This window comes from Tachyglossus aculeatus, chromosome 10 (genome assembly GCF_015852505.1).
Source record: "Tachyglossus aculeatus isolate mTacAcu1 chromosome 10, mTacAcu1.pri, whole genome shotgun sequence".
Classification (NCBI taxonomy): Eukaryota; Metazoa; Chordata; class Mammalia; order Monotremata; family Tachyglossidae; genus Tachyglossus; species Tachyglossus aculeatus.
Window position 1 is genome coordinate 55,730,084 of NC_052075.1, and position 14,621 is coordinate 55,744,704.

Here is a 14,621-nt window from a genome sequence, read left to right on the forward strand (position 1 = left end):
GGCAGTTGGGGGTGGGATCCTGGAAGGGGCAGGCCGAGATTGGGAGCGTGGGGGGGTCCAGAAGGGGCGTGCGGCCCCAACGCCCAGGGCAGACCCGAGAGGGGAAACTGAGGCCACTAGTATCCCCTTTCACCTACTGAGCTACCCCCTCTCCCCTCTCCGGATGGCCCCAGCCCCCCAGGAAGGAGGCCAAGTCATCCACCAAGCTAGCTCTCTTCCACCCTTCTGAGAGCTCACCTCCTCCAGGAGGCCTTCCCACACTGAGCCCCCCCTTTTCCTCTCCCCCTCCTTCCCCTCCCCACAGCACCTGTATATATGTTTGTACAGATTTATTGCTCTGTTTATTTTACTTGTCCATACTTACTATTCTATTTATTTTGTTAATGATGTCATCATCATCATCAATCGTATTTATTGAGCGCTTACTGTGTGCAGAGCACTGTACTAAGCGCTTGGGAAGTACAAGTTGGCAACATATAGAGACAGTCCCCACCCAACAGTGGGCTCGCAGTCTAAAAGGGGGAGACAGAGAACAAAACCAAACATACTAACAAAATGAAATAAATAGAATAGATATGTACAAGTAAAATAAATAGAGTAATAAATATGTACAAACATATATACATATATACAGGTGCTGTGGGGAATGGAAGGAGGTAAGATGGGGGATGGAGAGGGGGACGAGGGGGAGAGCACGATGTGCATCTAGCTTTACTTCTATTTATTCTGACGACTTGACACCTGTCCACATGTTTGGTTTTGTTGTCTGTCTCCCCCTTCTAGACTGCGAGCCCGTTGCTGGGGAGGGACCGTCTCTCTATGTCACCGACTTGGGCTTCCCAAGCGCCTAGTACAGTAAGCGCTCAATAAATACGACTGAATGAATGAATGAAGTCGGCTGAAAGTGATTGTCCAGGGCTGTTTTATTGGGGGAGTAAGGCTCTGGGGCTGCAGGAATTAGGGGGTGCGTTGGAGGCAGATGGGGCCCCTGAAGCCTTGCCTCACCAACTCACACTTAACAGACACACACACACACACACACACACACACACACACACACACACACACACACACTGGTTGGCACTCCCACCCATCCCAACAGCCCCCTTTCTTTCCCTCAGACCCCCATCCCTCAGCAGCCCCTACCCCTCACTCTTGTCATCGGGTCCCTGAGGGTCTCAGCCCTTGGGCCGGTGCTCCACAAAGCAGCACCCACCTCCCTTCCCCTCCCTGCCCCTCTCCTGCCCCTCCACTGCTGGAGGGGCATTCTCAGAGTCAGAGCCAGGCTTCCAGGGTGGTCTCCCAGTAAGAGAGGCGTTTCTGCACTCCCAATCTCTTCTCCCCCTTGAGCGGCTTGCCCAGAAGCAGCAAGTTTATCCTGCAAAAGGGGCCGACATTTCAGACATGGGGGACCGGAAAAGGGAGAGGGAGAAGCAGGAGGAAGGTGATCTCTGAGCGTCCCAGGGGCTCCTCGTGGGGCTCCAGGCGGCGTTTTGGGGGTGGTGGTGTCGATGATCAGACTTTGCTCCCCCGAGGTAGGGTCTGGGGCGAGTGGAGTTCCACTGACTGGCGTCTCCGGGCCTCCCTCTCCTCCCAGTCCACGTCCGGCTCCAGCCCCTTGAGCGTGGCCAGGCACTCAGACAGGCTCAGGGCGTGCGGGAACAGGAGGTAGTTGTAGATGAGGGAGCCCAGGATGGCACCCACCAGTGGCCCGATCCAGAAGACCTGGCCGGGGGGAGAGGTCGCCCGGTTGGAGGGGGAAGAAGGGACGAGGAAGAGTCTCATGGCCCAAGTTCCCCTCTCACTGGTGCCCAGCCCCGTTCCCTAGAGGCCTCTTGCCCTGACCGCATGGGCATGTGCTTGGAGGATTCTGCCCAGTCAGTATGGGTTAAGCGCTTATTAGCCGTGGTAGATTCAAGATAATCAGGCTCCCAGTTGGGGCTCGCGGTCTAAGTAGGAGGGAGAACAAGGAATGGATCCCCATTTTGCAGATGCGGGAACCGAGGCACAGAAGAGTTAGGTGACTTGCCCAAGATCACACAGGAGGTACGTGGGAGAGCTGGGATGTCTGCTGGGTGACCTTGGGCACGTCACTTCACGTCTCAGTACCTCAGTTCCCTCATCTGTAAAATGGGGATTAAAAGTGGGAGCCCATGTGGGACAGGGACTGTGTCCCATCTTGTATCTGCCCCAGCGCTTAGAATAATAATAATAATGATAATAATGATGGGATTTATTAAGCACTTACTATGTGCAAAGCACTGTTCTAAGTGCTGGGGAGGTTACAAGGTGATCAGGTTGTCCCACAGGGGGCTCACAGTCTTCACGCCCATTTTCCAGATGTGGGAACTGAGGCCCAGAGAAGTTAAGTGACTTGCCCAAAGTCACACAGCTGACAATTGGCGGAGCCAGGATTTGAACCCATGACCTCTGACTCCAAAGCCCATGCTCTTTCCACTCTGCCATGCCCTGGTTTTGTTAAGAGCTTACTATGTACCAAGCACTGTTCTAAGCGTGTTTAGCACAGAGTTAGTGCTTAACAAGTACCATAATTATTATTATTAGAATCCAGGCCCTCTGAGTCCCAGGCCTGGGCTCTTTCCATTAGACCACACTGCCATGGGAAATGCCCCTCCCTCCCGATGCCAGGCTGGCCTTTCCCCACATCCTCCAAGGGGAGGTGGATGCCAGGGGGCCACGAGGGGTGGGATTCAGTGTAAGGAGACTGGGTAGGGGTGTCTGATCCAGGGTGGGAGCAGGGATGGCAGGGATGAGGGGAGGAGTGGACCAGTGGCTGGCTTTACCCAGTGATCGTCGAAGTTGCCCACGATGACCGCCGGCCCCAGGGAGCGGGCAGGGTTCATGGAACAGCCGGTGTAGTGGATCTGGGCCGGAAGAGGGAAGAGAAGGGAAATCAGCAGGGTTCGAAGGGGGCAAGGGGGGAGCACGACTGGAGAGGGGTCTCCACTCGGAGCTCGGCCTTGGCCTCGTTGGGTGATGTGGAGGGGGAGGGTGGGGGAGAGGCAGAGGAAGGGCAGGAGGGGACAGATAATAATAATAATAATAGCATTTATTAAGCGCTTACTACGTGCAAAGCACTGTTCTAAGCGTTGGGGAGGTTACAAGGTGAACAGGTTGTCCCCCGTGGGGCTCACAGTCTTAATCCCCATTTTCCAGATGAGGTCCCTGAGGCACAGAGAAGTGAAGTGACTTGCCCAAAGTCACACAGCTGACAAGTGGCGGAGCTGGGATTTGAACCCATGACCTCTGACTCCAAAGCCCGGGCTCTTTCCACCGAGCCACGCTGCTTCCCAACTCATCATCTCCCCATGGATGAGCTGAAGGTGGCCAAAGACCACGGAGAAGCTGATGGACAGGGTGGGAGATGGGAGGGGGCAGCATGGCCTAGTGGCTAGAGCCCGGGCTGGGAGTCAGAAGGTCATGGGTTCTAATCCCGACTCTGCCACTTGTCCACTGTGTGACTATGGACAAGTCAGTTCGCTTCTCTGGGCCTCAGTTACTTCATCTGGAGAGTGGGGATTGAGACTGTGAGCCCCACGTAGGACAGGGACTGTGTCCAACCCAACTTGTTTGCATCCACCCCAGGGCTTAGTAGTGCCTGACACACAGTAAGCACTTAAGAAATATCATTATTATTATTACTATTATTATTATCAGTAAATACAATTGAATGAATGAAGGACCTGGGTTCCATTGCTAGCTCCACCACTTGTCTGCTGTGCGATCTTGGCAAGTCACTTCACTTCTCTGTTTTAATTTGTTGTCTGTCTCCCCCTTCTAGACTGTGAGCCTGCTGTTGGGTAGGGACCGTCTCTATATGTTGCCGACTCGTACTTCCCAAGCGCTGAGTACAGTGCTCTGCACACAGTAAGTGCTCAATAAATGTGATTGAATGAATGAACGAATTATGAAAACGGGGAAGGGGAGGACAGGAGGGGACAGGCTGGCACCGAATAATAATAAAAATAGTGGTATTTGTTAAGCATTTACTATGTGCCAGACACTGTACTGAGCGCTGAGACAGATGCAAGCAAATCAGATTGGACACAGTACCTGTCCCACATGGGGCTCACAGCTTTAATGTGTTGCCGACTTGTACTTCCCAAACGCTTGGTACAGTGCTCTGCACACAGTAAGCGCTCAATAAATACGATTGATTGATTGATTGATTGATTTAATCCCCATTTTCCAGATGAGGGAACTGAGGCCCAGAGAAGATAAAAGCCTCGCCCAGGGTCACACAGCAGACAAGCGACAGAGCCGGGATTAGAACTCAAGTCCTTCTGACTCCCAGTCCTGGGCTCTATCCATTAGGCCACACTGCTTCTCTACCTGCAGCAGGTGTCCGAGGACCAAAGAGAAGAGGATGGAGAGGGATGGAGGGGGCAAGGGACGGGAGGGGAAGGGTGAGGAGCAGCCCGATGGTCCAGACTTACCCCCAGCAAGTGTCCTAGGACCACGGAGAAGCCGATGGAGAGGGCGGGGGTGCCCAGGGTGTCACTGCGCCGCTCGTCGGTGGAGGCGAAGATGCAGAGGACGAGTTGCAGCGTCAGAAAGAGCTCCACTGTGACCGCCTGCCCTGACGTTGTGTTATTGGTCAGCTGCGGGGTGGGTGGAGAGGGGGCTCAGTAATAATAATAATAATGATGGCATTGATTAAGCGCTTACTATGTGCAAAGCACTGTTCTAAGCGCTGGGGAGGTTGCAAGGTGATCAGGTTGTCCCACGGGGGCCTCACAGTCTTAATCCCCATTTTCCAGATGAGGTAACTGAGGCCAAGAGAAGTGAAGTGACTTGCCCAAAGTCACATAGCTGACAATTGGCAGAGCCTGGATTTGAACCCCTGATCTCTGACTCCAAAGCCCTTGCTCTTATCCGTTGAGCCACGCTGGTCAGGGAAGGGGCTCAGCATCTCCTTCCGTCCCCTCCCCGCTCCCGGGGGGCACCGGACGCCACAGCCTCCGGGCGCCGCACGACCCCCGACCGCATCCCCATTTTACAGATGAGGAAGCTTAGGCCCAGAGACTTTAAGTGACTTGCAAGGGGCGCACAGCAGGCAACTGGCCCCTTACTCTATTTATTTATTTATTTATTTTACTGGTACATATCTATTCTATTTATTTTATTTTGTTAGTATGTTTGGTTCTGTTTGTCTCCCCCTTTTAGACTGTGAGCCCACTGTTGGGTAGGGACTGTCTCTATATGTTGCCAATTTGTACTTCCCAAGTGCTTAGTACAGTGCTCTGCACATAGTAAGCGCTCAATAAATGCGATTGATGATGATGATGATGAAGTGGCGGAGCTGGGACTAAGATTGGGAGCCCCATGTGGACAGGGACAATGCTCAAACTGATGATCTCGTATCTACCTCAGCACGTAGTACAGTGCTTGGCACCCAGTGAGCACTTCACAGATACCCTCACCTTAGACTCACCTCTCATTTGGACATTCTTCTGTATCAGTGTCTACATGTTTTGCTCTGTTGTCCGTCTCCCCCTTCTAGACTGTGAGCCCACTGTTGGGTAGGGACTGTCTCTAGATGTTGCCAACTTGTAATAATAATGATGGTATTTGTTAAGCACTTACTATGTGCAAAGCACTGTTCTAAGCGCTGTACTTCCCAAGCACTTAGTACAGTGCTCTGCACACAGTAAGCGCTCAATAAATACGATTGAATGAATGAATGAATGCTGTGTGATCCTGGGCAAGTCACTTTACTTCTCTAAGCCTCATTTACCTCATCTGGAAAATGAGGATTGAGATTGTGAGCCCCGCATGGGGCAAGGACTGTGTCCAACTTGATTTGCTTGTATCCACCTCAACACTTAGTACAGTGCCTGGCACATAGTAAGCACTTAACAAATGCCATCATTATTATTATTATTTGCATCCAATTCACAAGTGGGTCTCTTGTGGGGGTTGTTGGGCAGGCCTGCAGGCCCGGGGCTGGTCATCATCATCATCAATCGTATTTATTGAGCGCTTACTGCGTGCAGAGCACTGTACTAAGCGCTTGGTCCCGTTGGCCTGCCATGGGGTAATGGTAAAAGGGGCTTGGGGAGAGTGTGACACAGGGAGTGGGGCTGGGGCTGGATGAGACGACCTCGGAGTGAGATGACCCACGTTGGTTTCTGTGAACCAGGCTGGGCCCCACGGCCTGCCCTTGAGAGTCCTTCAGCCTCTACCACACCCCCATTTTGACCCCCTTTCCCACACCCTCCTCACCACATCCCCACCCTGCATCCCCTCCCCGTGCCCCAGCCCCGTGCCAGGCTGGGTGAGGGCGAGGAAGCACAGTGGGAGGGAAATTTTTTAGCAGAGGCACACCTGTTCCTGGACCGGGTTCCTCTTTGGTTCATGATCGGGAGCTCACTCTGTCCCTCAGCCCGGCCCAGAGGCTGGCATCTGCTGCCAATCGCTCCCCTCCCCACCTTCCCTTCCCTCCCAGGACTGCCCTGCCACCCGCGTGTTTCAGGGGGTAGTATACAGGCCCGGGAGTCAGAGTGACCTGGGGTCTAATCCTGGCTCTGCCACATGTCTGCAATGTGACCTTGGGCGAGTCACATAACTTCTCTGTGCCTCAGTTACCTCGTCTGTAAAATGGGGATTAAGACTGTGAGCCCCACGTGGGACAGGGACTGTGTCCAACCTGATCAGCTTGTTTAGAACAGTGCTTGGCACATTGTAGGTACTTAAAAAGTACCATAATTGTTATTATTGTTCCCCTCCCTCTGCTGCATTCCAGAACTTCCCCCACAGACCTTCTCTTCCCTCCCTTCCCTCTCAGGATCTCTCTCTACCTTCCCCTCTGTCCCCTAACTTCCAGGACTTCCCCCGGATACCTTCTCTTCCCTCCCGGGCCCTCCCCTCAACCTCCCCCTGCAGCGTGGCTCCGTGGAAAAGAGCCCGGGCTTTGGAGTCAGAGGTCATGGGTTCAAACCCCGGCACCACCAATTGTCAGCTGTGTGACTTTGGGCAAGTCACTTGACTTCTCTGTGCCTCAGTTACCTCATCTGTAAAATGGGGATTAAGACTGTGAACCCCACGTGGGACATCTGATCACCTTGTAACCTCCCCAGCGCTTAGAACAGTGCTCTGCACATAGTAAGCGCTTAATAAATGCCATCATCATCATCATTCTCCTACTTTCCAAGATATCTCCAACCACATCTCTTCCCTCTCCTTCCCTCCCCTTCCCTCCACACCACTTTTCCCTCCTTCCCCTTCCTTCCAGAAACTTCCTCCCCACCTTTCCCTTCCTTCCAGGATCTCCCCCCCACCCCCACCGCCCCCTGACCTTCCCCTCCCTCCCCCACCTTCCAGGACTCCCCCCACCCCAACACCTTTTCTTATAATAATAACGATGGCATTTGTTAAGCACTTACTTAGTGCAAAGCACTGTTCTAAGAGCTGGGGAGGATACAAGGTGATCAGGTTGCCCCACGGGGGGCTCACAGTCTTAATATCCATTTTACAGATCAGTTAACTGAGGCCCAGAGAAGTTAAGTGACTCGACCAAGGTCAAACAGCTGACAATTGGCGGAGCCGGGATTTAAACCCATGACCTCTGACTCCCAAGCCCACGCTCTTTCCATTGAGCCACACTGCTTTTCTTCCCTCCCCTCCCTCAGGACCTCCCTTTCCTCTCTCCCCAACCCTTCCCTACCTCCCAGGGTCTTTCTCCCCTCCCTCCCCTCCCTCTTTCTCTACAGTCCTCTAGACTGTAAGTTGGTTAAAAAACAGCATGGCTTAGTGGATAGAGCATGAGTGGAAGGCAGAAGGTCATGGGTTCTAATCCTTGCTCCACTTCTTGTCTGCTGTGTGACCTTGGACAAGTCGCTTCACGTCTCTGGGCCTGTAACCTCATGTGTAAAATGGGGATTGAGACTGTGAGCCCCACCTGGGACAGGGACTGCGTCCAACCTGATTTGCTTGTATTCACCCCAGCGCTTAATATAATAATAGTGTTGGTATTTGTTAAGCACTTACTATGTGCAAAGCACTGTTCTAAGCGCTGGGGGGAATACAAGGAGATGAGGTTGTCCCATGTGGGGCTCACAGTCTTAATCCCCATTTTACAGATGAGGGAACTGATGCACAGAGAAGTGAAGTGACTTGCCCAAGGTCACACAGCAGACATGTGGGGGAGGCGGGATTCGAACCCATGACCAGTGACTCCCAAGCCCGCACTCTTTCCACTGAGCCACGCTGCTTCTCTAGAATGCCTGGCACATAGTAAATGCTTAACAAAGACCATTATTATTATTGTTATTGGCAGGAAATGTGTCTGTTCTATTGTACTCTCCCCAGCGCTTAGTACAGTGCTCTGCGTACAGTAAGTGCTCAGTAAATGCAATTGACTAATTGACTGACTGATTCTTCCCCCCGCCGCCCCACTGTGTGGCTGTTGATCCACTATCACTCCGGCAGACGTCCAAGACAGTGCTGACACTCACATCTGCCCCCTCACTTAGTGCAGTGCTTGGTACAGAGTGAGTACTCAATAAATGCCATCGCTCAATAACTCATTCATTCATTCATTCATTCATTCATTCAATCGTATTTATTGAGCGCTTACTGTGTGCGGAGCACTGTCCTAAGCGCTTGGAAAGTACACTAACTCTTTGGCAGGGGTTTGGGTAGCTTCAGAGGGGCCCGGCGGGCTTCTATCAAATCACCTGGCTGGGTCCCCCCAAGAGCCAGGGAGCCAAAGCAGCCAACTCATCCATCCCCCCACCTGTGAGCCCACTGTTGGGTAGGGACCGTCTCTATATGTTGCCAACTTGTACTTCCCAAGCGCTTAGTACAGTGCTCTGCACACAGTAAGCGCTCAATAAATACGATTGATGATGATGATGATGAGGCCTAAGTCTCACCTGCCGGGATCCTTCGGAAATCTGTTTTGGAACTGGGTTCTCTCTCATTCATTCATTCACTCATTCAATCGTATTTATCGAGCGCTTTCTGTGTGCAGAGCACTGTACTAAGGGCTTGGGAAGCAGTGTGGCTCAATGACAAGAGCACGGGCTTTGGAGTCAGAGGTCATGGGTTCAAATCCGGGCTCTGTCAATTGTCAGCTGTGTGACTTTGGGCAAGTCATTTAACTTCTCTGTGCCTCAGTGACCTCAGCTGTAAAATGGGGATTAAGACTATGAGCCCCCCGTGGGACAACCTGATCACCTTGTAACCTCCCCTGCGCTTGGAACAGTGCTTTGACATAGTAAGCGCTTAATAAATGCCATCATTATTATTATTATTCTTACAAATTGGCAACATAGAGAGACGGTCCCTACCCAACAACGGGCTCACAGTCTAGAAGGGGTAGACTTGTTAAGCATTTATTATGTGCCATCTTGAGCCAGTAGAGCCTAGACTGTAAGATCCTTGCAGGCAGGGAATGTGTACCAACTCGGCTAGATTGGACTCTCCCAAGCACATCGTAAGTGCTCAATAAATACCACTGATTGATCTCGAGGCTAAAAGATCAGGACTAAGTTATTTCCTGGCTCCTCTCTCCCACCCCATCCACTGCACCCTCCTTCCTCTCCCTTCTCCAATCCACGGAAGCAGCTGGGAAAGGAAGAAAGGTAGGGTGAGGATGGGGGGCCAGAGGGGGTTCTTGGGGGCTTTATTATGAGAGCCCTGTGCGGTGCGACAGGCCGGGGAAGGGGCAATCGGGCTGGAGGCAGGGGGATGACCAAAATGACCTCAGATTTCCCCCTTTGGGATTCTGAGGCCTCAGAGAGGGACGGGGAATATGAGACCTGGGTACTCCGGCCCTCGGCCCTCTCTTCTCCGGGCCGTGTGGCGGAGCTGGCGGGTGGCCGGGGGCCTGGGTGGGTGGCCGCGGGATGGGAGGGGACTAGGTCACCCCGAGGAAAGAATGAACCCGGGCAGGAGTTCCCACAGTGGGAGGGAGGCGAATCGAACTGTGAAATTGGCTGCCTCCATGTCAGCCATGTCAGAATCCAGTGGAATGGGAGCGTTGGCCCAGGGCTGGTTCTGCCCCTCCTCTTCCCCATTCCTGCTCACCCCCACCAACCACTTTCCTCCCCTCCTCCAGTGGCTCCCGGGAAACACTTCCTCCTCCAGGGAGCCTTCCCAGGGTAACCCGGCTGGAGTTTGATCTCCCTCCCTGCCCGGGACCACCCTTTGTTTCAGGAATAGTGACTCTGGGTGGGATGGGGGGGTCTCCAGTGCCTGCGCGGGCCTGGATCTCTATAGATTTGGGATGGCCTCTGTCTCTGACCCTGGAGCTGGGTGTGTATGTGTGTGTGTGTGTGTGTGTGTGTATTCTATTTATTTTATTTCGTTAGTATGTTTGGTTTTGTTCCCTGTCTCCCCCTTCTAGACTGTGAGCCCACTGTTGGGTAGAGACTGTCTCTGTGTTGCCGACTTGTACTTCCCAAGTGCTTAGTCCAGTGCTCTGCACACAGTAAGCACTCAATCAATACGATTGATTGATTGATTGATTAGTGGAAAGAGTATGGGCTTGGGAGTCAGAGGACATGGGTTCTAACCTTGGCTCCACCACTTGTCTGCTGTTTGACCTTGAGCAAGCCACTTAATTTCTCTGTGCCTCAGTTACTTCATCTGTAAAATGGAGATTAAGACTGTGGTCCCCATGCGGGACAACCTGCTGACCTTGTATCTACGCCAGCGCTCAGGACAGTGCTTGGCACATAGTGCTTAACAAATACCATTGTTATTATTATTAGGAGAAGAGGAGACTGAGGTGTGTGTGTGTCTGGAGAAGAGGAGGCTGAGGTGTGTGTGTATGAGTCTGAATAAGAGGAGGCTGTGTGTGTGTGTGTGTTTGTGTAGAAGAGGAGGCTGAGGTAACCCTGAAATTTATAATTCCTGGTTCCACAACTGTCTGCTCAGGACCCCAGTGGCAGACACCTTGGCACTCTGACCAGATTCAGAGCATCCGAACCTCAGATCTGTTGTCCCTTCCACCCCAGCCTGACCCTCCTCACACCCGTCCACCTCCCTGCCCCTACAAACCCACCACCCTACAAAGTCCCCACGCCACAGGGAAGAGCGGCCACCTGTCCAGTCCCCACAGGGTTCTGGTGGAGGGGGGGAGGTGTTGACCCTCTGCTCTGGAGGTCCCAAGGGAGCAAATGGGGAAATAATAATGATAATAGTAATGATGGCATTTGTTAAGCGCTTACTATGTGCAAAGAATTGTTCTAAGCGCTGGGGAGGTTACAAGGTGATCAGATTGTCCCACAGGGTGCTCACAGTCTTAATCCTCATTTTACAGATGAGGTAACTGAGGCCCAGAGAAGCTAAGTGACTTGCCCAAAGTCACGCAGCTGACAGTTGGCGGAGCTGGGATTTGAACCCATGACCTCTGACTCCAAAGCCCGGGCTCTTTCCACTGAGCCACGCTGCTTCTCCAATGGACTTAGGTGGCAGCAAGAGAGAGTTAGGTTAGATCTACAGAAGAACTTCCAGACTGGCGGGAAGAGGCAGACCTGGATTGGAAGATTGTGGGAGGGGACATGAGGTGTGAGTGGATTTGGGGGTTATTTATGCCTTTAAAGAAAATGAAATAGGGGTCCAGAGGAGTTTGGACAGACAGATGTAGGCTGGGCCACTGGGGGAAGAGTCAGAGATGGAGAGGGGAGAGTTAGAGGTTGGATGATCTATGCTGGGTCACTGGAGGAACAGTCAGAGATGGAAAGGGGAGAGTCAGGGATGGAGAGAGGCGGTCAGAGATATTGGCTTGTCCTTCTCTGGCTATGGGGGTGGGTGTCAATCAATCAGACAGTCAGTCAATCATATTTATTAAGTGCTTACTGTATGCAGAGCACTATACTAAGCACTTGGCCAGTTGTTGGGTAGGGACCGTCTCTATATGTTACCGACTTGTACTTCCCAAGCACTTAGTACAGTGCTCTGTACACAGTAAGTGCTCAGTAAATATGAATGAATGAATGAATACAATATAACACTATAACAGACGCAATCCCTACGTCTGCTTAGGAGAAGCAGCGTGGCTCAGTGGAAAGAGCACGGGCTTTGGAGTCAGAAGTCATGGGTTCAAATCCCGGCTTGACCGCTTGTCAGCTGTGTGACTTTGGGCAAGTCACTTCACTTCTCTGGGCCTCAGTTACCTCATCTGTAAAATGGGGATGAAGACTGTGAGCCCCCCGTGGAACAACCCAATCACCTTGTAACCTCCCTAGCGCTTAGAACAGTGCTTTGCACATAGTAAGCGCTTAATAAATGCCATCATTATTATTATTATTATTCCCTGCCCACAGCACGTTTACAGTCTAGAGGGGGAGGCGGACATTAATATCAATAAAGAAATGACAGATAAGGACATAAGTGTTGTGGGGCTGTGATGGGGGATGAATAAATGGAACAAATCAGAGTGATGCAGAAGGGAGTGGGAGAAGAAGAAAAGAGGGCTCAGTCCAGGAAGAGATGGTCAGTGTGCTTAAGCCGGCCGGCCACTCACCCCGTTGATGGCCAGGTTTCCGCGGACGTCCGGAGGGGTGAGCTTATGGAGAAGGGCGGCCCCGGCCACGGCCCCCAGCAGCTGGGCGGCCACGTAACAGGCGGCTCGCAGGACGGAGACCCGGCAGCCCACCAGGCAGGCCACGGTCACGGCCGGGTTGATGTGGGCCCCGCTCACGTGGCCCAGGGCCTGCACTAGCGTGGCGATGGCCAGCCCGAAGGCCAGTGCGATCTGCGGCACGCTGGGAGGCCTCGGCGGCCAGTCCAGGGCCGAACCCAGCCCGAAGAAGACGAAGAGGAGGGTGGCCAGGAACTCGGCCAGGACCGCGCGGGAAAAGGCTACCGACCGGAGCTCCCACATGGCGGGGCCGGGGACGGCCGGGGGGCCGGGGGCGGCCCGCGGGGCAGCGGGGGGCGGCCCGGAGAGCTCAGGCACGGGAGGTGGCTATCACAGCCTGGACGGGGGCGACTGGACTTTATAACCACCACAGCGCACCCGATGACGTGAAACACGCTGCCCCTATCTCCACATCGGCCCGAGCCTTCACAGCTGGCCTGGCGTCCACCCCCCATTAACCCCGCTCTGGTGTGTCCCCTCCCACTTCCCCGCCTCGTACCCAAGCTGGCTGACCCCAGCCGACACCCCCCCTGCCCGGTTCAGCCCCACCCTCCTGGGTCTAACCCAAATCCCTCTCGCTGCTCAAGCCACAGGGCCAAGCACACTCATCCTCCCCAAGCTTGGCCAAATGACACCGATTCTTTCGAGTTTCCCCAGAAGGGAGGCAGGCGGACGGATGGGATGCCATTCCAGGCCAGGGCCCAGAGGCAGGGGAATGGATGCATTGACCACCAACAGGCCCCCCAAAAGCATCAGTGCTCCATCTCCCCTCCCCAACTCGGTCAGATGAGCCTGGGCCTCCACGTCCCCTCTGAACCTCTGTGTGACCAGACCACGGGGTCCAGGGCATACCTACTGGCCAACGAGCTGTGCCGCCCAAGATTCCCAGATAACCCAGCTCCTCCTGGAAGCACCGATCCCGGTCGGGCCTCCTCAGCCTGCTTCGTGGCCCCGGTCGACCCAGCCCCACCTCTCGATCCCGGCACCCCCCGGCTCCCTGGTTTCCCAGACCCCACTCCTTGCCCCGCTGCCCTGCCCCCAGCCTAACTCCTCCCTCCTCGTTCTGGAATTTCGTCCTGGCTCAAAACCCTGGAGAATTTCAGGGATCCACAAAACTAATAATAATATTTGTTAAGCGCTTATTATGTGACAGACACTGTACTCAGAGCTGGGGTGGTTATAAGCAAATTGGGTTGGACACAATCCCTGTCCCACATGGGGCTCGTAGTCTTAATACCTCTTTTACAGATGAAGTAACTGAGGCCCAGAGAAGTAAAGTGACTTGCCCAAGGTCTCATAGCAGACAAGTAGCAGAGCCGGGATTTGACCCTATGTTTTGACTTTCAGACCTGTCCTCTATCCAGTATGACATGCCGCTTCTAGTCTTCTAAACTGTGAGCCCGTTGTTGGGTAGTCTGCGCATCAGGCAGAAACTCCTCACCCTGGGCTTCCAGGCTGTCCATCCATCCCCTCGCCCCCTCCTACCTCACCTCCCTTCTCTCCTTCTCCAATCCACCCCGCACCCTCCGCTCCTCTGCCACTAATCTCCTCACCATACCATGTTCTCGCCTGTCCCGCCATCGACCCCCGGCCCACGTCTTCCCCCAGGACTGGAATGCCCCCAATCCCTCTGCCCATCCGCCAAGCTAGCTCTCTTCCTCCCTTCAAGGCCCTACTGAGAGCTCACCTCCTCCAGGAGGCCTTCCCACACTGAACCCCTTCCTTCCTCTCCCCCTCATCCCCCCTCCATCCCTCCATCTTACCTCCTTCCCCTCCCCACAGCACCTGTATATATGTTTGTATATATTTATTACTCTATTTATTTATTTATTTTACTTGTACATATCTATTCTATTTATTTTATTTTGTTAATATGTTTGGTTTTGTTCTCTGTCTCCCCCTTTTAGACTGTGAGCCCACTGTTGGGTAGGGACTGTCTCTATATCTTGCCAACTTGTACTTCCCAAGCGCTTAGTACAGTGCTCTTCACACAGTAAGCGCTCAATAA

At 53.3% G+C, this 14,621-nt stretch overlaps 1 protein-coding gene across 1 annotated transcript; it reads right to left on the reverse strand.

Annotated features, from left to right (window-relative positions):
- Positions 1-1,118: 1,118 nt before the first annotated feature.
- On the reverse strand, positions 1,119-12,895 carry AQP2 (aquaporin 2). The gene is made up of 4 exons (XM_038752466.1): positions 12,497-12,895; positions 4,458-4,622; positions 2,805-2,885; positions 1,119-1,725 (listed from the first exon to the last, which is right to left on the reverse strand). Exons 1-4 carry the CDS (start codon positions 12,854-12,856, stop codon positions 1,516-1,518), a joined length of 816 nt encoding a protein of 271 aa, XP_038608394.1. The 5' UTR covers positions 12,857-12,895; the 3' UTR covers positions 1,119-1,515.
- Between the last annotated feature and the right edge of the window lie 1,726 nt (positions 12,896-14,621).